Source organism: Salvelinus alpinus, chromosome 4 (genome assembly GCF_045679555.1).
Source record: "Salvelinus alpinus chromosome 4, SLU_Salpinus.1, whole genome shotgun sequence".
In the NCBI taxonomy this organism is placed as follows: domain Eukaryota; kingdom Metazoa; phylum Chordata; class Actinopteri; order Salmoniformes; family Salmonidae; genus Salvelinus; species Salvelinus alpinus.
Window position 1 is genome coordinate 4991095 of NC_092089.1, and position 24929 is coordinate 5016023.

Sequence of the window (24929 nt, forward strand, 5' to 3'; positions counted from 1 at the left end):
CCATGAATGTTAGCTACAGGAAGTAGCTAAGAGAAAATGTAGCCAGAGATTATAGCGTCCCCTAGGAAACACTGACCAACACTATGGTTCCTACCCTGTCAACATAACTCCTCTCTGGCATTTTCATTCATTGTCATGTCAAACACTGTATTCAAAGTGCCCACTATTTATATTCTAACTATAGAATTAGAATAACCATTATATTTCCATGATTCAAGTGTTTTGATCTAAATCACAAGTCAAATCATATTTAATACTTTCGGTTAAAAATATATATTTTTGAAATTTGTCCATATCCTGCAGCCCTACGTGGCAGTGTGGAAATTATCTTAAATGAGTGCAGGAAATGGATGAGTGGGGGGGGGGGGGGGCTGTTTAATTGAACGGTATAAACCAATCAGAATGGAGAAAGACCCATTGAAGTCACTTAGAATATATGTGTTTCCACCCTAGGATCACTCACTACTCACAAAGCACATGTAGAACTTTCATAGTCCAAAAACACAAAATATCGTCAAAAAAAGTAGAAAAATACAGTGATATGATATCTTGGCCATATTGCCCTAGCCTGTTCCCAGGTCTGTTTATGCACGTCTTGCCAACCATAAGAGTTGGCTAAACAGATCTGGGACCAGGCTAGGATAAAGGAGAGGACTGCACCTGAAGGTCAATATTTAACCTGCCATTAGAATGTTTACACTGAACACGTGACAGCGGCACCTGCCCCGGGTAGAGAACGGCTTCACACGGATTGGTGGATTACAGAACCAGCAAGCCATCTGATTGGCTAAAATGGGATGTGTCAGGGCGGCTCTCTAGACGCTGCATCATGATCTGAGGTCAGTTGTGTGTTTTTCCCCTTCTGAGGTTTAAGGTCAGGATTGGGGAGGATAAACTGATCCTAGACCTGTGCTTATACCGGTCAATTCTACCAGGAAAGTGGCAATATAAGAGGGGTTTCATATTGACGCAAGAAATTAAATAAAAGTATACATAAAATATAGATAAATAAAGGTCTGAAAGGTTTGTGTGTTTACCTATGACTGAAACACAACCCAGGGGTGCGATGAGGGAGGCCGGAGCGAAGCCGTAGGCTGCGAAGTTCCCCAGCTCCCCGACCCCCATCAGAACCACTCCACTCCACCACAGCACCGACGTGTAGTAGGGCCTGGAGCCGCCGAGCTGGGACTGGCGCATGTGGGCGTATTTCTGACAGCGAGAGGAGAGAGAGTCACGGGCAGCACTTCATGTTAAGAGGAGCATGGGAAAATACAGTAGCTAGCATAACATCAAGGAACTAGTGAAGAGAGGGCAGGGAGTCACGGACAGCACTTCATGTTAAGAGGAGCATGGGAAAATACACTAATAATACAGTAGCTAGCATAACATCAAGGAACTAGTGAATCCATTGGGGTAAATGATGACACTAGTAAACACTAGTGTTGTTTCTCATAGTACTGTACACGGCCTCATAAAACAAACACACCCCTACCTGTATATTCAGAGAAATGCTGATGAGGAAGTTCCCACATATTGAAATGATGATTCCCAGGAGATACGTCTGCAAAACAACAGTAAGACAGATCAGAAGGAAACCTCTGTGAGTAACATCCTGTGGTGAACGACACCGGACGAGTGACATCATCCCGTAGAGAACGCCACTAGACGAGTGACATCATCCCATAGAGAACGCCACTAGACGAGTGACATCATCCAGTAGAGAACGACACTGGACTAGTGACATCATCCCGTAGAGAACGCCACGAGTGGCATCATCCTATAGAGAACGCCACTAGACTAGTGACATCATCCCATAGAGAACGCCACTAGACTAGTGACATCATCCCATAGAGAACGCCACTAGACTAGTGACATCATCCCATAGAGAACGCCACTAGACTAGTGACATCATCCCATAGAGAACGACACTGGACGAGTGGCATCATCCCATAGAGAACGCCACTGGACGAGTGGCATCATCCCGTAGAGAACGCCACTGGACGAGTGACATCATCCCGTAGAGAACGCCACTGGACGAGTGACATCATCCCATAGAGAACGCCACTGGACGAGTGACATCATCTCGTAGAGAACGACACTAGACTAGTGACATCATCTCGTAGAGAACGACACTAGACTAGTGACATCATCCCATAGAGACCGCCACTAGACGAGTGACATCATCCCGTAGAGAACGCCACTAGACGAGTGACATCATCCCATAGAGAACGCCACTAGACTAGTGACATCATCCCATAGAGAACGCCACTGGACGAGTGACATCATCCCGTAGAGAACGCCACTGGACGAGTGACATCATCCCGTAGAGAACGCCACTAGACGAGTGACATCATCCCATAGAGAACGCCACTGGATGAGTGACATCATCCCGTAGAGAACGACACGAGTGACATCATCCCATAGAGAACGCCACTAGACGAGTGACATCATCCCATAGAAAACGCCACTAGACGAGTGACATCATCCCATAGAGAACGCCACTAGACGAGTGACATCATCCCATAGAGAACGCCACTAGACGAGTGGCATCATCCCATAGAGAACGCCACTGGACGAGTGACATCATCCCATAGAGAACGCCACTGGACGAGTGACATCATCCCATAGAGAACGCCACTAGACGAGTGTCATCATCACATAGAGAACGCCACTGGATGAGTGACATCATCCCATAGAGACCGCCACTAGACGAGTGACATCATCCCGTAGAGAACGTCACTAGACGAGTGACATTATCCCATAGAGAACGCAACTGGACGAGTGACATCATCCCATAGAGAACGCCACTGGATGAGTGACATCATCCCGTAGAGAACGACACGAGTGACATCATCCCATAGAGAACGCCACTGGACGAGTGGCATCATCCCATAGAGAACGCCACTAGACTAGTGACATCATCCCATAGAGAACGCCACTAGACTAGTGACATCATCCCGTAGAGAACGCCACTGGACGAGTGGCATCATCCCATAGAGAACGACACTGGACGAGTGACATCATCCCGCAGAGAACGCCACTGGACGAGTGACATCATCCCATAGAGAACGCCACTGGACGAGTTGCATCATCCCATAGAGAACGACACTGGACGAGTGACATCATCCCGCAGAGAACGCCACTGGACGAGTGACATCATCCCATAGAGAACGCCACTGGACGAGTGACATCATCTCGTAGAGAACGACACTAGACGAGTGACATCATCCCATAGAGACCGCCACTAGACGAGTGACATCATCCCGTAGAGAACGCCACTAGACGAGTGACATCATCCCATAGAGAACGCCACTAGACTAGTGACATCATCCCATAGAGAACGCCACTGGACGAGTGACATCATCCCGTAGAGAACGCCACTGGACGAGTGACATCATCCCGTAGAGAACGCCACTGGACGAGTGACATCATCCCGTAGAGAACGCCACTAGACTAGTGACATCATCCCATAGAGAACGCCACTGGATGAGTGACATCATCCCGTAGAGAACGCCACTGGACTAGTGACATCATCCCATAGAGAACGCCACTAGACGAGTGACATCATCCCATAGAGAACGCCACTGGACGAGTGACATCATCCCGTAGAGAACGCCACTAGACGAGTGACATCATCCCGTAGAGAACGCCACTAGACGAGTGACATCATCCCGTAGAGAACGCCACTAGACCAGTGACATCATCCCGTAGAGAACGCCACTAGACGAGTGACATCATCCCATAGAGAACGCCACTAGACGAGTGACATCATCCCATAGAGAACGCCACTGGACGAGTGACATCATCCCATAGAGAACACCACATCATCCCATAATGAACACCACTAGACTAGTGACATCATCCCGTAGAGAACGACACTGGACTAGTGACATCATCCCGTAGAGAACACCACTAGACGAGTGACATCATCCCATAGAGAACGCCACTGGACGAGTGACATCATCCCATAGAAAACGCCACTAGACGAGTGACATCATCCCATAGAGAACGCCACTAGACGAGTGACATCATCCCATAGAGAACGCCACTGGACGAGTGACATCATCCCATAGAAAACGCCACTAGACGAGTGACATCATCCCATAGAGAACGCCACTAGACGAGTGACATCATCCCGTAGAAAACGCCACTAGACGAGTGACATCATCCCGTAGAGAACGCCACTAGACCAGTGACATCATCCCGTAGAGAACGCCACTAGACGAGTGACATCATCCCATAGAGAACGCCACTAGACGAGTGACATCATCCCATAGAGAACGCCACTGGACGAGTGACATCATCCCATAGAAAACGCCACTAGACGAGTGACATCATCCCATAGAGAACGCCACTAGACGAGTGACATCATCCCATAATGAACACCACTAGACTAGTGACATCATCCCGTAGAGAACGACACTGGACTAGTGACATCATCCCGTAGAGAACACCACTAGACGAGTGACATCATCCCATAGAGAACGCCACTGGACGAGTGACATCATCCCATAGAAAACGCCACTAGACGAGTGACATCATCCCATAGAGAACGCCACTAGACGAGTGACATCATCCCATAGAGAACGCCACTAGACGAGTGACATCATCCCGTAGAGAACGCCACTAGACCGACCTCACAACGGCAGTATGGCGTCATGTGGTCAGACCGCGTGTGGCGTCGTGTGGTCGAGTGGTTTACTGATGTCAACGTTGTGAACAGAGTGCCCCATGGTGGGGTTATGGTATGAACAGGCATAAGCTACAGACAACAAACAACTGTATATTATCTATGGTCATTTGAAAGTGATGAGATCCCATTGTGGTGCCATTCATCCGCCGCCATCATCTCATGTCTCAGCATGATAACGCACGTCCCCATGTCACAAGGATCTGTACACAATTCCTGGAAGCTGAAAATGTCCCAGTTCTTCCATGGCCTGCATACTCACCAGACATGTGACCCATTGAGCATGTTTGGGATGCTCTGGATCGACGTGTACGACAGCGTGTTCCAGTTCCTGCCAATATCCAGCTACTTCGCACAGCCATTGAAGAGGAGTGGAACAACATTCCACAGGCCACAATCAACAGCCTGATCAACTCTATGTGAAGGAGATGTGACTCGCTGCATGAGGCAAATGGTGGTCACACCAGATACTGACTGGTTTTCTGATCCACACCCCTACCTCATTTTAAGGTATCTGTGACCAACAGATTCATATCTGTATTCCCAGTCATGTGAAACCCATAGATAAGGGACAAATTAATTTATTTAAATTGACTGATTTCTTTCTTTGAAATTGTTACATTTATATTTTTGTTCGGTTTTAAATATGTTGATTTTAGTTGTCAGGCGTCTTTACTTCAATATTATTTTGTTTTAATGTATTTCTAAAAATATCTTAGAAGACTTTTATGTTGACCCCTTTCCCATCTTCTAGATTTTTAGAATGGAAAACGGTTGAATGTATATATGCCTTAATTCATTTAAAAAAAAGACTCCTAGCTTTCATTTGACACCCAATTGAACATGTTCCTATGAGCTTCACATGTTGGTTCTCATGGGTCCTTTTACATGGAAATGCCCAGTAGTATTCATCAACCCATTCACATTCACTCAGAGGGAACAGAGGTCTGGCTTTCTCCTTTTACATGGAAATGCCCAGTAGTATTCATCAACCCATTCACATTCACTCAGAGGGAACAGAGGTCTGGCTTTCTTGTAGCAGGAAGGGCAAACATAACAAAGGCCACAAGCAGGCTGGCACACTAGGGAGTGTACTACTTGGCAAACATGACCTGGCCTGGCAGGTCCGTTCTGGTCAGGGAGATCCTTACAATAGACTGCCCAGTTGGAAGACGTTCCACTACTAAAGAGAAACATTTGTATCCAACAACACACAGAGATCGACTATAATCTCCTAATCCATGGACTGTGATTTACTGTATGTCCAGGAGCTGTACAGGAGGAGGTCATCTGATACTTGTAACCTGCATAATGAGGTCAATATTTTAGCAACAGATTACATGTAACAGCAGATAACGATCATGTTTTTGTTTTCCACTCAGACTCTGCAGTTGTTTCAAAGAATCACAAGAAGTTCCACCTTCATTCCTGACTATTCTGTCCCTAACATTCTACCCCAGAGTGTTCTAACTCTGTCCCTAACATTCTACCCCAGAGCGTTCTAACTCTGTCCCTAACATTCTACCCCAGAGTGTTCTAACTCTGTCCCTAACATTCTACCCCAGAGCGTTCTAACTCTGTCCCTAACATTCTACCCCAGAGTGTTCTAACTCTGTCCCTAACATTCTACCCCAGAGTGTTCTAACTCTGTCCCTAACATTCTACCCCAGAGCGTTCTAACTCTGTCCCTAACATTCTACCCCAGAGCGTTCTAACTCTGTCCCTAACATTCTACCCCAGAGTGTTCTAACTCTGTCCCTAACATTCTACCCCAGAGCGTTCTAACTCTGTCCCTAACATTCTACCCCAGAGCGTTCTAACTCTGTCCCTAACATTCTACCCCAGAGCGTTCTAACTCTGTCCCTAACATTCTACCCCAGAGCGTTCTAACTCTGTCCCTAACATTCTACCCCAGAGCGTTCTAACTCTGTCCCTAACATTCTACCCCAGAGTGTTCTAACTCTGTCCCTAACATTCTACCCCAGAGCGTTCTAACTCTGTCCCTAACATTCTACCCCAGAGTGTTCTAACTCTGTCCCTAACATTCTACCCCAGAGTGTTCTAACTCTGTCCCTAACATTCTACCCCAGAGTGTTCTAACTCTGTCCCTAACATTCTACCCCAGAGTGTTCTAACTCTGTCCCTAACATTCTACCCCAGAGCGTTCTAACTCTGTCCCTAACATTCTACCCCAGAGCGTTCTAACTCTGTCCCTAACATTCTACCCCAGAGTGTTCTACCTCTGTCCCTAACATTCTACCCCAGAGTGTTCTACCTCTGTCCCTAACATTCTACCCCAGAGTGTTCTACCTCTGTCCCTAACATTCTACCCCAGAGCGTTCTAACTCTGTCCCTAACATTCTACCCCAGAGTGTTCTAACTCTGTCCCTAACATTCTACCCCAGAGCGTTCTAACTCTGTCCCTAACATTCTACCCCAGAGTGTTCTACCTCTGTCCCTAACATTCTACCCCAGAGTGTTCTACCTCTGTCCCTAACATTCTACCCCAGAGCGTTCTAACATTCTACCCCAGAGTGTTCTAACTCTGTCCCTAACATTCTACCCCAGAGTGTTCTAACTCTGTCCCTAACATTCTACCCCAGAGTGTTCTAACTCTGTCCCTAACATTCTACCCCAGAGTGTTCTAACTCTGTCCCTAACATTCTACCCCAGAGTGTTCTAACTCTGTCCCTAACATTCTACCCCAGAGCGTTCTAACTCTGTCCCTAACATTCTACCCCAGAGCGTTCTAACTCTGTCCCTAACATTCTACCCCAGAGTGTTCTAACTCTGTCCCTAACATTCTACCCCAGAGCGTTCTAACTCTGTCCCTAACATTCTACCCCAGAGTGTTCTACCTCTGTCCCTAACATTCTACCCCAGAGTGTTCTACCTCTGTCCCTAACATTCTACCCCAGAGTGTTCTAACTCTGTCCCTAACATTCTACCCCAGAGTGTTTTCACTCTGTCCCTAACATTCTACCCCAGAGTGTTCTAACTCTGTCCCTAACATTCTACCCCAGAGTGTTCTACCTCTGTCCCTAACAATCTACCCCAGAGCGTTCTAACTCTGTCCCTAACATTCTACCCCAGAGTGTTCTAACTCTGTCCCTAACATTCTACCCCAGAGTGTTTTCACTCTGTCCCTAACATTCTACCCCAGAGTGTTCTAACTCTGTCCCTAACATTCTACCCCAGAGCGTTCTAACTCTGTCCCTAACATTCTACCCCAGAGTGTTCTAACTCTGTCCCTAACATTCTACCCCAGAGCGTTCTAACTCTGTCCCTAACATTCTACCCCAGAGCGTTCTAACTCTGTCCCTAACATTCTACCCCAGAGTGTTCTACCTCTGTCCCTAACATTCTACCCCAGAGCGTTCTAACTCTGTCCCTAACATTCTACCCCAGAGCGTTCTAACTCTGTCCCTAACATTCTACCCCAGAGTGTTCTAACTCTGTCCCTAACATTCTACCCCAGAGCGTTCTAACTCTGTCCCTAACATTCTACCCCAGAGTGTTCTACCTCTGTCCCTAACATTCTACCCCAGAGCGTTCTAACTCTGTCCCTAACATTCTACCCCAGAGTGTTCTACCTCTGTCCCTAACATTCTACCCCAGAGTGTTCTACCTCTGTCCCTAACATTCTACCCCAGAGTGTTCTACCTCTGTCCCTAACATTCTACCCCAGAGTGTTCTACCTCTGTCCCTAACATTCTACCCCAGAGTGTTCTACCTCTGTCCCTAACATTCTACCCCAGAGTGTTCTACCTCTGTCCCTAACATTCTACCCCAGAGTGTTCTACCTCTGTCCCTAACATTCTACCCCAGAGTGTTCTACCTCTGTCCCTAACATTCTACCCCAGAGCGTTCTACCTCTGTCCCTAACATTCTACCCCAGAGCGTTCTAACTCTGTCCCTAACATTCTACCCCAGAGTGTTCTAACTCTGTCCCTAACATTCTACCCCAGAGTGTTCTAACTCTGTCCCTAACATTCTACCCCAGAGCATTCTAACTCTGTCCCTAACATTCTACCCCAGAGTGTTCTAACTCTGTCCCTAACATTCTACCCCAGAGCGTTCTAACTCTGTCCCTAACATTCTACCCCAGAGCGTTCTAACTCTGTCCCTAACATTCTACCCCAGAGCGTTCTAACATTCTACCCCAGAGTGTTCTAACTCTGTCCCTAACATTCTACCCCAGAGCGTTCTAACTCTGTCCCTAACATTCTACCCCAGAGCGTTCTAACTCTGTCCCTAACATTCTACCCCAGAGCGTTCTAACTCTGTCCCTAACATTCTACCCCAGAGCGTTCTAACATTCTACCCCAGAGCGTTCTAACTCTGTCCCTAACATTCTACCCCAGAGCATTCTAACTCTGTCCCTAACATTCTACCCCAGAGCGTTCTAACTCTGTCCCTAACATTCTACCCCAGAGCGTTCTAACTCTGTCCCTAACATTCTACCCCAGAGTGTTCTACCTCTGTCCCTAACATTCTACCCCAGAGTGTTCTACCTCTGTCCCTAACATTCTACCCCAGAGTGTTCTACCTCTGTCCCTAACATTCTACCCCAGAGTGTTCTAACTCTGTCCCTAACATTCTACCCCAGAGCGTTCTAACTCTGTCCCTAACATTCTACCCCAGAGTGTTCTAACTCTGTCCCTAACATTCTACCCCAGAGCGTTCTAACTCTGTCCCTAACATTCTACCCCAGAGCGTTCTAACTCTGTCCCTAACATTCTACCCCAGAGCGTTCTAACTCTGTCCCTAACATTCTACCCCAGAGCGTTCTAACTCTGTCCCTAACATTCTACCCCAGAGTGTTCTCTTTAGGGCCTAACGCAAGCCATTTAATATAATGTGTGTTGCTTCCTGCATCCTCTCTCTCACTCTCTCTGGGTGTGAAGAGGTGACAGAACAGAATGAGACTGATGTTCTCCTCCTCCACTGTCTCTCTCTGTCTCAGTGTCCAGGGGGGCGGACAGCGTCTTTCTTTGTGCTACGTGACAATGGAGAACTGTGACGGGCTGGGGATGGAGGAAGGGATAGAGAGATGGGCTGATCCGTGACCTCTGACCTGGGAGGGGACGAGGGAAGGGAGAGCAGGGAGGAGGCTGGGGTGTTGAGTTCTCTCAGAGCTGCCAGCTGGTCAATCCTTACAGCACAGTACACACATTCTCCTGCAGAACAGTCTCTTCTCCTATTTCTACAGTATACACCTCAGTCCTCATCTTTGCCCAGGTCCCCCTGTCAACGTGGCTGACAGAATTCACCCCACTCCTCATCTCTGCCTAGGCCCCCCTGACAACATGGCTGACATAATTCACCTCAGTCCTCATCTCTGCCCAGGTCCCCCTGTCAACGTGGCTGACAGAATTCACCTCAGTCCTCATCTCTGCCCAGGTCCCCCTGTCAACGTGGCTGACAGAATTCACCTCAGTCCTCATCTCTGCCCAGGCCCTGTCAACGTGGCTGACATGAGGACTGAATTCTGTCAGCGACATTGACAGGGCCTGGGCAGAGATGAGGACTGAGGTGAATTCTCTCTGCCCAGGCCCCCCTGACAACATGGCTGACAGAATTCCCTGCCTGGGATGGATGGTAAGCTGAGTATGAGGGTGTGGTGTATCTGTGTGCAGAGGGTGTGGTGCATCTGTGTGCAGAGGGTGTGGTGCATCTGCGTGCAGAGGGTGTGGTGCATCTGCGTGCAGAGGGTGTGGTGCATCTGCGTGCAGAGGGTGTGGTGCATCTGCGTGCAGAGGGCGTGGTGCATCTGCGTGCAGAGGGCGTGGTGCATCTGCGTGCAGAGGGCGTGGTGCATCTGCGTGCAGAGGGCGTGGTGCATCTGCGTGCAGAGGGCGTGGTGCATCTGCGTGCAGAGGGCGTGGTGCATCTGCGTGCAGAGGGCGTGGTGCATCTGCGTGCAGAGGGCGTGGTGCATCTGCGTGCAGAGGGCGTGGTGCATCTGCGTGCAGAGGGCGTGGTGCATCTGCGTGCAGAGGGCGTGGTGCATCTGCGTGCAGAGGGCGTGGTGCATCTGCGTGCAGAGGGCGTGGTGCATCTGCGTGCAGAGGGCGTGGTGCATCTGCGTGCAGAGGGCGTGGTGCATCTGCGTGCAGAGGGCGTGGTGCATCTGCGTGCAGAGGGCGTGGTGTATCTGCGTGCAGAGGGCGTGGTGTATCTGCGTGAGGAGGGCGTGGTGTATCTGTGTGCAGAGGAGGGTGTGGTGTATCTGTGTGCAGAGGAGGGTGTGGTGTATCTGTGTGCAGAGGAGGGTGTGGTGTATCTGTGTGCAGAGGAGGGTGTGGTGTATCTGTGTGCAGAGGAGGGTGTGGTGTATCTGTGTGCAGAGGAGGGTGTGGTGTATCTGTGTGCAGAGGAGGGTGTGGTGTATCTGTGTGCAGAGGAGGGTGTGGTGTATCTGTGTGCAGAGGGTGTGGTGTATCTGTGTGCAGAGGGTGTGGTGTATCTGTGTGCAGAGGGTGTGGTGTATCTGTGTGCAGAGGGCGTGGTGTATCTGTGTGCAGAGGGCGTGGTGTATCTGTGTGCAGAGGGCGTGGTGTATCTGTGTGCAGAGGGCGTGGTGTATCTGTGTGCAGAGGGCGTGGTGTATCTGTGTGCAGAGGGCGTGGTGCATCTGTGTGCAGAGGGTGTGGTGCATCTGTGTGCAGAGGGTGTGGTGCATCTGTGTGCAGAGGGGAAAGGAGGACAAGAGGCCATCATGTAGTCTGTAGGCTTTACATGACTCCAGAGGTTACAGAGACGAGCCACTAGACATGGCATCTCTCGTGGACAGAGGCATGTAACATAGAATGGTACGCAACATTTTAATTCAGGGTTTCCAAGATGACTAGAAATAAACCATGTCAATATAGTGTTTCATTTATTCCAATCTCAGCCTTGAAAAACAGGTACCGCTGGGGCTTAGAGAACTCCTCACGGGCCAACAGAGAAAACCACACAAATTACTCAAACTGTGTGTTGGCTTCCGAGATACTGTAAATGCCCAGGAAGTAGCTGCTAGCTACTGACATTATCTCACTGGCCATGAACTTCCTGCACTAGACACAAAACACTTGGGAGGAATGTGGCTGAGGGGTCAAGACCTTTTCCCTGACGCTGTGAATGACCATAACACTACTATAGTAACGAGGGACTAACATTACCTTAGTAACGAGGGACTAACATTACCTTAGTAACGAGGGACTAACATTACCTTAGTAACGAGGGACTAACATTACCTATGTAACGAGGGACTAACATTACCTATGTAACGAGGGACTAACATTACCTTAGTAACGAGGGACTAACATTACCTATGTAACGAGGGACTAACATTACCTATGTAACGAGGGACTAACATTACCTTGGTAACGAGGGACTAACATTACCTTGGTAACGAGGGACTAACATTACCTCAGTAACGAGGGACTAACATTACCATAGTAACGCGGGACTAACATTACCATAGTAACGCGGGACTAACATTACCTTAGTAACGCGGGACTAACATTACCTTAGTAACGCGGGACTAACATTACCTTAGTAACGCGGGACTAACATTACCTTAGTAACGCGGGACTAACATTACCTTAGTAACGCGGGTCAAGAAAAACAATATAAACCTCCATCTGTGAACAATAATATGTAATCACTCGTCACTTTGATGAAATACAATGTTTGTTTACATCCATGCTGGGAATTCAACCACAGCTTTGAGGAAACATGAAAAATAAATGCAGCCTTATTATTGCAGATCAGGGATTCTTGAAATATATATTCTGATAGATCAATGTACCAGCTCTCAACGTGTAAAAGAAACAACCTAATTCTTACATGTTTTCATCAAAACGCAACTAAATGGATTTATGTCAACTCTGTCACACGTCATAAAAGGCTTTTCATTCATGTGTTTGTCCATCAAGTGTTTAAAGACCTTGATTGTTTCATTAAAAACATTCAATTATTCAAATATGTAATTCCACGGTAACGGAATTGCGCTGACACTCAGATTTTTTGCCAAACAAAAACCACTGATTTAAAAAAGTTGAACAAACCATACAAAACAACATACTTTTAACAATTTATATTGAACATTTTACAAAAACACTTTACTGGAAGAAGTTTGGTAACAGAATTTCGGTAAAATCTCCCTCAGTATCCTAATTCTCCAATAAATAATTGATAGGTCTACTTTTACTTGTTACTTCTGTGAACTTTCATGATCCTCCCTCCTCACGAGGGAAAGAAATTCAAAAATATCTTGAAGATGTGGAGGTTTGGTAACGGAATTTCAAGCCGCAAGGCAATGTTTCTTAAACTTACAGAAGGCACAAAAAAAAAAATCTAAGTATTGATTTTAGTTGTCAGGAGTCTTCAACATGACTGTGTTTTGATGTACCCTGTATGGTAGATGTTTCCTAATACAGGAGTCTACTTCAACATGACTGTGTTTTGATGTACCCTGTATGGTAGATGTCTCCTAAGGCAGGAGTCTTCAACATGACTGTGTTTTGATGTACCCTGTATAGTAGATGTTTCCTAAGACCCCTTTCCATCAGTTGGTCTAGAAATCAAAGCCTTTCCTTTATTTCTGAATTTTAGGATGGAAAATGGTTAAAACATTTATGCCTTCATTTCTCTAAAATATAAACTGTTAGCTTTCATTTGACCCTCAATTTAAACATGCTTCTATCAACTTCACGTTGGTGCTCATGGGTAATTTTAAAGTGAAAATGACCTAATTCAAATCTCCAAACTTCTTTTTGTTTTTGTTTTATTGCACTATATAAATGCTCCAGGGCTTATTTCAGTTAGCATTTTGGTATGTTTTTCTAGATTTACAACATTAAACAACATTCATAAAGCAAACAGTATCCCTTAGTGTTTGCTGTACTAAACCTAAAATAGTTTAAGCATGTTGCAGAACAGTGAATCTGATATTTTTCCCGAATATAAAAGACAGAAAAATAACGTATCTTAAAGAGGGTTAGCCATCAGCGACGGAGTTGACAAGCCACTGATGGAGTCAACAGATGGTAAAAACACGTCAGACTAATAGAAATTAAAAGTTAAACGCAAACATTTGTAAAATATGGAAAATTATGAATAAAAAAATAAATATTTTCCCCATTCAAGTGGTATACAAAGTTGCATTTTAGTTTTTTCTCAGTTGATTTATGACTAAAACCTAATGAAAATAAACATATTTGAACCAAAATTCATATTATATCTTAATCTATCAGGTAGATGGCGTTGACAGTTGATGGTTGTGACCATGGTGATTTGAATATTGTTTGTTTAAATTGAAGTAGAGAACTTACCAGAACATGACGGTCCTTACGGTATAGCTCACCTGATTCATTTAGGATTCTGACGTTAATCACCAAATCTCCAAACACATGTTTTGTAGGAAATCACAGTATTGAGAGAAATATTCTTCAAATTCACAGAGAGCGATTGCAAGAAACTACATAAGATAATTTCCCAGTTAATATTAATTATTGACCGTTTTTAGAATTGTACAACTTTTTTTGAGAGTTCGGAATTGGGATCGTTTGTCCCAGACAAGGACATATCCGGTCACAGAGCGGACATGGAAACAATAATAATAATAATATTGAAAATATTAGGTAAATTCCACACAAAAAAAATATATCCCCTTATAAATTCGATAAATATAATGTTTATCTTGAATAATACTACAAAAATATTTGTTTAAACTAATAAGAAATAAAGTTTCCCTGCCGAACAAGGATGTCCGGACTTTTAAGAGTCAGTGAGTTACTAGTTGCCTACCTTCAGTGGATTCTCCCGGATTTCAGTGAACGGAGATGGTTGAGATGCGTTCTGTCCTGTTCTGTTAGAAAACACGCTGTCTAAAGTTGAGTTGTTCGCCATCTTTTCCTCTGTCATAGCCTTTCCTTCCAACTAGGCTACTTCATCACAACCCAGGGTTCCCCTTTTCACATGTTTTCCCGATTCCAGTCTTGATATCCCGAGAGTTTGAGTCTTTCCTGCCCAGTCAACGGGCAGAAGTGTCAGTCTGCTTGTCACGACGTCAACACGACAGAGTTAACGAGGCGGGGATGCAACAGGTGGAGAGCACAGCGTTCCCCGGATGTAACCAGTGGCAGACAGTTGTACACAGAATACATTTCATCTAATCTTTTAGAATACAATAATAATATAATGTTGTGGCGAACGGGAAGCAAACAGTAGATTTTAGCGTGAAAGGCAGACATCCTACGCATCACGCCAATAGGGGTTTCCCACTTGGTGGGAACTGTAACGTGGCTCATATTTTTTTAATTTTTTTTTTACCGTTATTTTACCAGGTAAGTTGACTGAGAACACGTTCTCATTTGCAGCAACGACCTGGGGAATAGTTACAGGGGAGAGGAGGGGGATGAATGAGCCAATTGTAAACTGGGGATTATTAGGTGACCATGATGGTTTGAGGGCCAGATTGGGAATTTAGCCAGGACACCAGGGTTAACACCCCTACTCTTACGATAAGTGCCATGGGATCTTTAATGACCTCAGAGAGTCAGGACACCCGTTTAACGTCCCATCCGAAAGACGGCACCCTACACAGGGCAGTGTCCCCAATCACTGCCCTGGGGCATTGGGATATTTTTTTTTTTAGACCAGAGGAAAGAGTGCCTCCTACTGGCCCTCCAACACCACTTCCAGCAGCATCTGGTCTCCCATCCAGGGACTGACCAGGACCAACCCTGCTTAGCTTCAGAAGCAAGCCAGCAGTGGTATGCAGGGTGGTATGCTATATATAGCGAGGATCGCTACAATATAATAACATGGACATCTAAGGAATGTTTTAGCGAGTTATGCTTCAAGTTTATTTTAATTAATAAATAAACCAAATCAACGTAATCTACCATTATGCCACTGATTGCTATTGAACATCATAGCAGTCGCCATCTGGCGGACAATTAGAGAAACGTGAAGAGAATTAGTGACAGAATCTATAGCAGTATAGACCCAGATAATAAGAGCTGTCTGTAGCGGTATAGACCCAAATAATAAGATCTGTCTGTAGCGGTACAGACCCAAATAATAAGATATGTCTATAGCAGTACAGACCCAGATAATAAGATCTGTCTGTAGCAGTACAGACCCAAATAATAAGATCTGTCTTTAGTGGTACAGACCCAGATAATAAAATCTGTCTGTAGCAGTACAGACCCAGATAATAAGATCTGTCTGTAGCAGTACAGACCCAAATAATAAGATCTGTCTGTAGCAGTACAGACCCAAATAATAAGATCTGTCTGTAGCAGTACAGACCCAGATAATAAGATCTGTCTGTAGCAGTACAGACCCAGATAATAAGATCTGTCTATAGCAGTACAGACCCAGATAATAAGATCTGTCTGTAGCGGTACAGACCCAAATAATAAGATCTGTCTGTAGCAGTACAGACCCAAATAATAAGATCTGTCTGTAGCAGTACAGACCCAAATAATAAGATCTGTCTGTAGCAGTACAGACCCAAATAATACAATCTGTCTGTAGCAGTACAGACCCAAATAATAAGACCTGTCTGTAGCAGTACAGACCCAAATAATAAGATCTGTCTGTAGCGGTACAGACCCAAATAATAAGATCTGTCTGTAGCAGTACAGACCCAGATAATAAGATCTGTCTGTAGCGGTACAGACCCAAATAATAAGATCTGTCTATAGCAGTACAGGCCCAGATAATAAGATCGGTCTGTAGCAGTACAGACCCAAATAAAGACAGGGTAATGTTTTAAATACTGGAGAGACAGGGTAATGTTTTAAATAACTGGAGATCCAGGGTAATGTTTTAAATAACTGGAGAGCCGGGGTAATGTTTTAAATACCTGGAGAGCCGGGGTAATGTTTTAAATAACTGGAGAGCCGGGGTAATGTTTTAAATAACTGGAGAGACGGGGTAATGTTTTAAATAACTGGAGAGACAGGGTAATGTTTTAAATAACTGGAGAGACAGGGTAATGTTTTAAATAACTGGAGAGACAGGGTAATGTTTTAAATAACTGGAGAGACAGGGTAATGTTTTAAATAACTGGAGAGACAGGGTAATGTTTTAAATAACTGGAGAGACAGGGTAATGTTTTAAATAACTGGAGAGACAGGGTAATGTTTTAAATAACTGGAGAGACAGGGTAATGTTTTAAATAACTGGAGAGACAGGGTAATGTTTTATCGCACTACGACTGATGTGGAAATAAGGACTAGTGATGATAGATAACCTTTCAGGAAGGCTGTTCTGATATCAGATGATTACAGTTCCACCGGACCGACGGAGTGGATGTTACAGAGCTCATCAACAGTGAATGAAACCCAACATCCACACTGCCATCTCATACTGGGAGACATCAGAGGGAATGTCCTCTGACTGACCAATACCAGGCTGAAGGAACTCATACTGAGAGACATCAGAGGGAATGTCCTCTGACTGACCAATACCAGGCTGAAGAAACCAGCTGGAGAAAACGTTAGATGAGTAGAAATATGAATACATAACTATAAGAAGATCTGTCTCCTATAGACAGAAAACAGTCCTGTGTGTGTGTGTGTGTGTGTGTGTGTGTGTGTGTGTGTGTGTGTGTGTGTGTGTGTGTGTGTGTGTGTGTGTGTGTGTGTGTGTGTGTGTGTGTGTGTGTGTGTGTGTGTGCGTGCTCGCGCAACCTGAACTCAGGGGTAGACGTAACATAGTAAACGTAATTCCCGTGACATAATTAGTATGATATGTTTTGTATGGTACGTATTCATTTGTGGATGTCTATCACCCATTTAGTATGATATGTTAAGAATTAATATTTGTTGTTTGCTAACGTTAACTAGGTGGTTAACACGAATGTTAACTAGGTGGCTAACGTTAGCTAGGCTACGGTTAGGAGTTCGTTTAAAAGTTTAAGGCTGGGGTTAGGGGAAGGGTTAGCTAACATGCTAAGTAGTTGCAAAGTAGCTAATGATCTAAAATGGTAAAGTTGTCCGTGATGAGCTTTGAACATGCAACGTTTGGGTCCTAGATTCAACGGAACGACTTGATTAGCGTAGTGTTAGCTAGCTTCATAGTTGTCTTTGCTGTCTTCGTAATTTACCGAGGTTAGCTAGCCAGCTATTTGTCGTCCCTCTTAACGTAGGAAACACTGCTAGCTAGCCAGCAGCTAGCCAGCAGCTAGCCAGCAGCTAGCCAGCTAGCCAACGTCTACCGAATAGCAGCACTGTAGAAACTATTACATTCAACGGAACGACTTGATTAGCGTAGTGTTAGCTAGCTACATAGTTGTCTTTGCTGTCTTCGTATCCGAGATAATTGTGTAGTTTAGAGTGTGTAGTTTAGTTTAGAGTAATTATCGTAATTTACCGAAGTTAGCTAGCCAGCTATTTGTCGTCCCTGTTAACGTAGGAAACACTGCTAGCTAGCCAGCAGCTAGCCAGCTAGCCAACGTCTACCGAATACGTCTACCGAATAGCAGCATGTAGAGACTATCACATTTACATTACATTGCAACGGAACGACTTGGTTAGTGTAGTGTTAGCTAGCTACATAGTTGTCTTTGCTGTCAAGATAATTGTGTAGTTTTGAGTAATTGTCTAGGTTACCTAGCCAGTTACCGAGGCTACCTAGCCAGCTACACTTTCAAACTAAGTCAACAACGCAGCCACTGCTAGCTAGCCTACTTCAGCAGCACTGTATCATTTTAGTCAATAAGATTTCTTGCAACGTAAGTTTAACTTTCTGAACATTCGAGACGTGTAGTCCACTTGTCATTCCAATCTCCTTTGCATTAGCGTAGCCTCTTCTGTAGCCTGTCAACTATGTGTCTGTCTATCCCTCTTCTCTCCTCTCTGCACAGACCACACAACGCTTCACACCGCGTGGCCGCTGCCTGGTGGTCCCAGCGCGCACGACCCACGTGGAGTTCCAGGTCTCCGGCAGCCTCTGGAACTGCCGATCTGCGGCCAACAAGGCAGAGTTCATCTCAGCCTATGCTTCCCTCCAGTCCCTCGACTTCTTGGCACTGACGGAAACATGGATTACCACAGATAACACTGCTACTCCTACCGCTCTCTCCTCATCTGCCCACGTGTTCTCGCACACCCCGAGAGCTTCTGGTCAGCGGGGTGGTGGCACTGGGATCCTCATCTCCCCCAAGTGGACATTCTCTCTTTCTCCCCTGACCCATCTGTCTATCGCCTCCTTTGAATTCCATGCTGTCACAGTTACCAGCCCTTTCAAGCTTAACATCCTTATCATTTATCGCCCCCCAGGTTCCCTTGGAGAGTTCATCAATGAGCTTGATGCCTTGATAAGCTCCTTTCCTGAGGATGGCTCACCTCTCACAGTTCTGGGTGACTTTAACCTCCCCACGTCTACCTTTGACTCATTCCTCTCTGCCTCCTTCTTTCCACTCCTCTCCTCTTTTGACCTCACCCTCTCACCTTCCCCCCCTACTCACAAGGCAGGCAATACGCTTGACCTCATCTTTACTAGATGCTGTTCTTCCACTAATCTCATTGCAACTCCCCTCCAAGTCTCTGACCACTACCTTGTATCCTTTTCCCTCTCGCTCTCATCTAACACTTCCCACACTGCCCCTACTCGGATGGTATCGCGCCGTCCCAACCTTTTCTCTCTCTCCCCCGCTACTCTCTCCTCTTCCATCCTATCATCTCTTCCCTCTGCTCAAACCTTCTCCAACCTATCTCCTGATTCTGCCTCCTCAACCCTCCTCTCCTCCCTTTCTGCATCCTTTGACTCTCTATGTCCCCTATCCTCCAGGCCGGCTCGGTCCTCCCCTCCTGCTCCGTGGCTCGACGACTCATTGCGAGCTCACAGAACAGGGCTCCGGGCAGCCGAGCGGAAATGGAGGAAAACTCGCCTCCCTGCGGACCTGGCATCCTTTCACTCCCTCCTCTCTACATTCTCCTCTTCTGTCTCTGCTGCTAAAGCCACTTTCTACCACTCTAAATTCCAAGCATCTGCCTCTAACCCTAGGAAGCTCTTTGCCACCTTCTCCTCCCTCCTGAATCCTCCTCCCCCTCCCCCCCTCCTCCCTCTCTGCGGATGACTTCGTCAACCATTTTGAAAAGAAGGTCGACGACATCCGATCATCGTTTGCTAAGTCAAACGACACCGCTGGTTCTGCTCACACTGCCCTACCCTGTGCTTTGACCTCTTTCTCCCCTCTCTCTCCAGATGAAATCTCGCGTCTTGTGACGGCCGGCCGCCCAACAACCTGCCCGCTTGACCCTATCCCCTCCTCTCTTCTCCAGACCATTTCCGGAGACCTTCTCCCCTACCTCACCTCGCTCATCAACTCATCCTTGACCGCTGGCTACGTCCCTTCCGCCTTCAAGAGAGCGAGAGTTGCACCCCTTCTGAAAAAACCTACACTCGATCCCTCTGATGTCAACAACTACAGACCAGTATCCCTTCTTTCTTTTCTCTCCAAAACTCTTGAACGTGCCGTCCTTGGCCAGCTCTCCTGCTATCTCTCTCAGAATGACCTTCTTGATCCAAATCAGTCAGGTTTCAAGACTAGTCATTCAACTGAGACTGCTCTTCTCTGTGTCACGGAGGCGCTCCGCACTGCTAAAGCTAACTCTCTCTCCTCTGCTCTCATCCTTCTAGACCTATCGGCTGCCTTTGATACTGTGAACCATCAGATCCTCCTCTCCACCCTCTCCGAGTTGGGCATCTCCGGCGCGGCCCACGCTTGGATTGCGTCCTACCTGACAGGTCGCTCCTACCAGGTGGCGTGGCGAGAATCTGTCTCCGCACCACGTGCTCTCACCACTGGTGTCCCCCAGGGCTCTGTTCTAGGCCCTCTCCTATTCTCGCTATACACCAAGTCACTTGGCTCTGTCATATCCTCACATGGTCTCTCCTATCATTGCTATGCAGACGACACACAATTAATCTTCTCCTTTCCCCCTTCTGATAACCAGGTGGCGAATCGCATCTCTGCATGTCTGGCAGACATATCAGTGTGGATGACGGATCACCACCTCAAGCTGAACCTCGGCAAGACGGAGCTGCTCTTCCTCCCGGGGAAGGACTGCCCGTTCCATGATCTTGCCATCACGGTTGACAACTCCATTGTGTCCTCCTCCCAGAGCGCTAAGAACCATGGCGTGATCCTGGACAACACCCTGTCGTTCTCAACCAACATCAAGGCGGTGACCCGTTCCTGTAGGTTCATGCTCTACAACATTCGCAGAGTACGACCCTGCCTCACACAGGAAGCGGCGCAGGTCCTAATCCAGGCACTTGTCATCTCCCGTCTGGATTACTGCAACTCGCTGTTGGCTGGGCTCCCTGCCTGTGCGATTAAACCCCTACAACTCATCCAGAACGCCGCAGCCCGTCTGGTGTTCAACCTTCCCAAGTTCTCTCACGTCACCCCGCTCCTCCGCTCTCTCCACTGGCTTTCAGTTGAAGCTCGCATCCGCTACAAGACCATGGTGCTTGCCTACGGAGCTGTGAGGGGAACGGCACCTCCGTACCTTCAGGCTCTGATCAGGCCCTACACCCAAACAAGGGCACTGCGTTCATCCACCTCTGGCCTGCTCGCCTCCCTACCTCTGAGGAAGTACAGCTCCCGCTCAGCCCAGTCAAAACTGTTCGCTGCTCTGGCACCCCAATGGTGGAACAAACTCCCCCACGACGCCAGGTCAGCGGAATCAATCACCACCTTCCGGAGACACCTGAAACCCCACCTCTTTAAGGAATACCTAGGATAGGATAAAGTAATCCTTCTAACCCCCCCCCCCCCCCCTTAGAGTTAGATGCACTATTGTAAAGTGGTTGTTCCACTGGACATCATAAGGTGAATGCACCAACTTGTAAGTCGCTCTGGATAAGAGCGTCTGCTAAATGACTTAAATGTAAATGTAAATGTAGATGTTCGCGTTATACCGCCCGACCAACCACCAAACTTTTGTTTATGCCTTAAGTAACCTTCTGTCTTAGGTAACCATAACAAACATAACATATCATACTAATTTCAGTGTCAGCTCCAGCTTTCAGTTTCAGCCCCCAGCCCCCACCCCCCCACCACTCCCCAGCTCCAGCCCCCACCACTCCCCAGCTCCAGCCCCCAGCCCCCACCCCCCCACCACCCCCCAGCTCCAGCCCCCCCCACCATTCCCCATCTCCAGCCCCCAGCCCCCACCACTCCCCAGCTCCAGCCCCCAGCCCCCACCACTCCCCAGCTCCAGCCCCCCCCCCCCCCACCCCCCAGCTCCAGCCCCCAGCCCCCACCACTCCCCAGCTCCAGCCCCCCCACCACTCCCCAGCTCCAGCCCCCCCCACCACTCCCCAGCTCCAGCCCCCCCCACCACTCCCCAGCTCCAGCCCCCCCCACCACTCCCCAGCTCCAGCCCCCCCCACCACTCCCCATCTCCAGCTCCCCCCATCACTCCCCAGCTCCAGCCCCCCACCACCCCCCAGCCCCCCCCCCCACCACTCCCCAGCTCCAGCCCCCCCCACCATTCCCCATCTCCAGCCCCCCCCCCCCCACCACTCCCCAGCTCCAGCCCCCCCACCACTCCCCAGCTCCAGCCCCCCCACCACTCCCCATCTCCAGCCCCCCCCCACCACTCCCCAGCTCCAGCCCCCCCCACCACTCCCCAGCTCCAGCCCCCCCCCCCCCCCCACCACTCCCCAGCTCCAGCCCCCCCCACCACCCCCCAGCTCCAGCCCCCAGCCCCCACCACTCCCCAGCTCCAGCCCCCCCACCCCCTCCACCACTCCCCAGCTCCAGCCCCCCCCACCACTCCCCATCTCCAGCCCCCCCCCCCACCACTCCCCAGCTCCATCCCCAGTCCCAGTCCCAGCTCCAGCCCTGGCCTCAGGTTATGATGATGTGAGCTATTGGCAGCAGTTCAGAATACAACATATGGAAAACTTTATTGACAACATATATCATCCACAGGGCCCTTAAACATCCTAATCTCACTGTAGTTAAAATTCCTCCCACAATGTCTCGGGGGTTAAATCTGAACCTTGTGGTGTGAGTGGTTCTGGAATGGCCATCTGACATCTGCACTCACAGATGAGGTCTGTGTATTGTTGACCTTCTGCAATTAATTTGGGTCTATTGTGAGAGGGAGGAGAGAGAGATGGGGGGGAGGAGAGAGAGGGGGAAGGAGAGATAGATGCGGGGAGAGAGAGGAGGGAGGAGAGATAGACGGGGGAGGAGAGATAGATGAGAGAGAGAGAGAGAGAGAGAGAGAGAGACAAGGAGGAGAGGTAGACGGGGGAGGAGAGGTGGAGAGAGAGAGATGGACAGGGAGGAGAGGTAGACGGGGGAGGAGAGGTAGAGAGAGAGAGATGGACAGGGAGGAGGTAGAGAGAGAGAGATGGACAGGGAGGAGGTAGAGAGAGAGAGATGGACAGGGAGGAGGTAGAGAGAGAGATGGACAGGGAGGAGAGGGAGAGAGAGATGGACAGGGAGGAGGTAGAGAGAGAGATGGACAGGGAGGAGGTAGAGAGAGAGAGAGAGAGATGGACAAGGAGGAGGTAGAGAGAGAGATGGACAGGGAGGAGGTAGAGAGAGAGAGATGGACAGGGAGGAGGTAGAGAGAGAGAGATGGACAGGGAGGAGAGAGAGAGGGAGATGGACAGGGAGGAGGTAGAGAGAGAGAGATGGACAGGGAGGAGGTAGAGAGAGAGAGATGGACAGGGAGGAGGTAGAGAGAGAGAGATGGACAGGGAGGAGGTAGAGAGAGAGAGATGGACAGGGAGGAGGTAGAGAGAGAGAGATGGACAGGGAGGAGGTAGAGAGAGAGAGATGGACAGGGAGGAGGAGAGAGAGAGAGATGGACAGGGAGGAGAGGGAGAGAGAGAGAGAGATGGACAGGGAGGAGGTAGAGAGAGAGAGATGGACAGGGAGGGTGAAATATTCCGGCGAACTGCAGATGGAGAACAGCAGTGAGTGGATGAGGTCCACATCAAAACTCCTAAACACACTGCAGACACCCCCTCACACCTCTCTCTCTCTCTCCCCCTCTCTTTCTCTCCCCCCTCTCTCTCACCCCCTCACACCTCTCTCCATCTCTCTCCCCCTCTCTTTCTCTCTCTCCATTTTTCTCCCTCAATCTCTTTGTACAGCTGACAGGTTACGAGGGGAAACTCCTCTGAAGCCTCACAAATGAACCTCGTCCCAGCCAGAACCATATGATTGTAGAATATAAAGAGCCAAGTTAAAGGAGGGTGACTTCCAATAAGAGAAGAACCCCTTAAAAGCACAGCATGATGGATGGAGCTCCACACTGAGGAAAACCCCCAGAATCCCCCTGTTCTGAAGTCTTTATTCAACGTCTCCACCATCTCAACACCCTTTAAATCATTTAAACTGGGCTTCTGGAGATTCACTTAAGGAGGGGAGATTGGCTCAGAGACCTTAGCTTCCATCCAAAATGGCACCCTATTCCCTATTATAGGGCACTACTGCAGACCGTGGCCCCTATATAGGGCACTACTGCAGACCGTGGCCCTATATATATTCCTATATATTCCACTAATCTCATTGCAACTCCCCTCCAAGTCTCCGACCACTACCTTGTATCCTTTTCCCTCTCGCTCTCATCCAACACTTCCCACACTGCCCCTACTCGGATGGTATCGCGCCGTCCCAACCTTCGCTCTCTCTCCCCCGCTACTCTCTCCTCTTCCATCCTATCATCTCTTCCCTCTGCTCAAACCTTCTCCAACCTATCTCCTGATTCTGCCTCCTCAACCCTCCTCTCCTCCCTTTCTGCATCCTTTGACTCTCTATGTCCCCTATCCTCCAGGCTGGCTCGGTCCTCCCCTCCTGCTCCGTGGCTCGACGACTCATTGCGAGCTCACAGAACAGGGCTCCGGGCAGCCGAGCGGAAATGGAGGAAAACTCGCCTCCCTGCGGACCTGGCATCCTTTCACTCCCTCCTCTCTACATTCTCCTCTTCTGTCTCTGCTGCTAAAGCCAATTTCTACCACTCTAAATTCCAAGCATCTGCCTCTAACCCTAGGAAGCTCTTTGCCACCTTCTCCTCCCTCCTGAATCCTCCTCCCCCTCCTCCCCCCTCCTCCCTCTCTGCTGATGACTTCGTCAACCATTTTGAAAAGAAGGTCGACGACATCCGATCCTCGTTTGCTAAGTCAAACGACACCGCTGGTTCTGCTCACACTGCCCTACCCTGTGCTTTGACCTCTTTCTCCCCTCTCTCTCCAGATGAAA

The 24929-nt window shown here is 48.1% G+C and overlaps 2 protein-coding genes across 5 annotated transcripts in view; one reads left to right on the top strand and one right to left on the bottom strand.

Moving 5' to 3' along the window:
• LOC139572799 (NIPA-like protein 2) overlaps nt 1-24929 on the bottom strand; it is a 57237-nt gene that overhangs the window by 23220 nt on the left and 9088 nt on the right. Inside the window, exons 1-3 of one of the 4 annotated variants that reach the window (XM_071395570.1) lie at nt 14489-14812; nt 1493-1561; nt 1038-1209 (exon numbers count right to left, since the gene is read on the bottom strand). In XM_071395570.1, coding sequence (XP_071251671.1) covers nt 1038-1209; nt 1493-1561; nt 14489-14605 — 358 coding nt within the window. In that variant the 5' untranslated portion in view covers nt 14606-14812. Of the gene's footprint in view, nt 1-1037; nt 1210-1492; nt 1562-14013; nt 14257-14488; nt 14813-24929 lie in introns of those variants that run through there. The other 3 variants (XM_071395571.1, XM_071395572.1, XM_071395573.1) reach the window with 3 other exon arrangements.
• LOC139572253 (uncharacterized) lies at nt 14779-22578 on the top strand. Its single transcript, XM_071394897.1, has 2 exons — nt 14779-14832; nt 21718-22578. Exons 1-2 carry the CDS (start codon nt 14779-14781, stop codon nt 22576-22578), a joined length of 915 nt encoding a protein of 304 aa, XP_071250998.1.

What these genes read in the sequence shown, in the direction of transcription:
- LOC139572253 (XM_071394897.1), top strand. Translation starts at nt 14,779, where the DNA reads ATGCAACAGGTGGAGAGCACAGCGTTCCCCGGATGTAACCAGTGGCAG. An exon ending in GTAACCAGTGGCAGACAGTT is followed by an intron (nt 14,833 to 21,717) that starts GTACACAGAATA and finishes TACTAATTTCAG; the next exon opens with TGTCAGCTCCAGCTTTCAGT.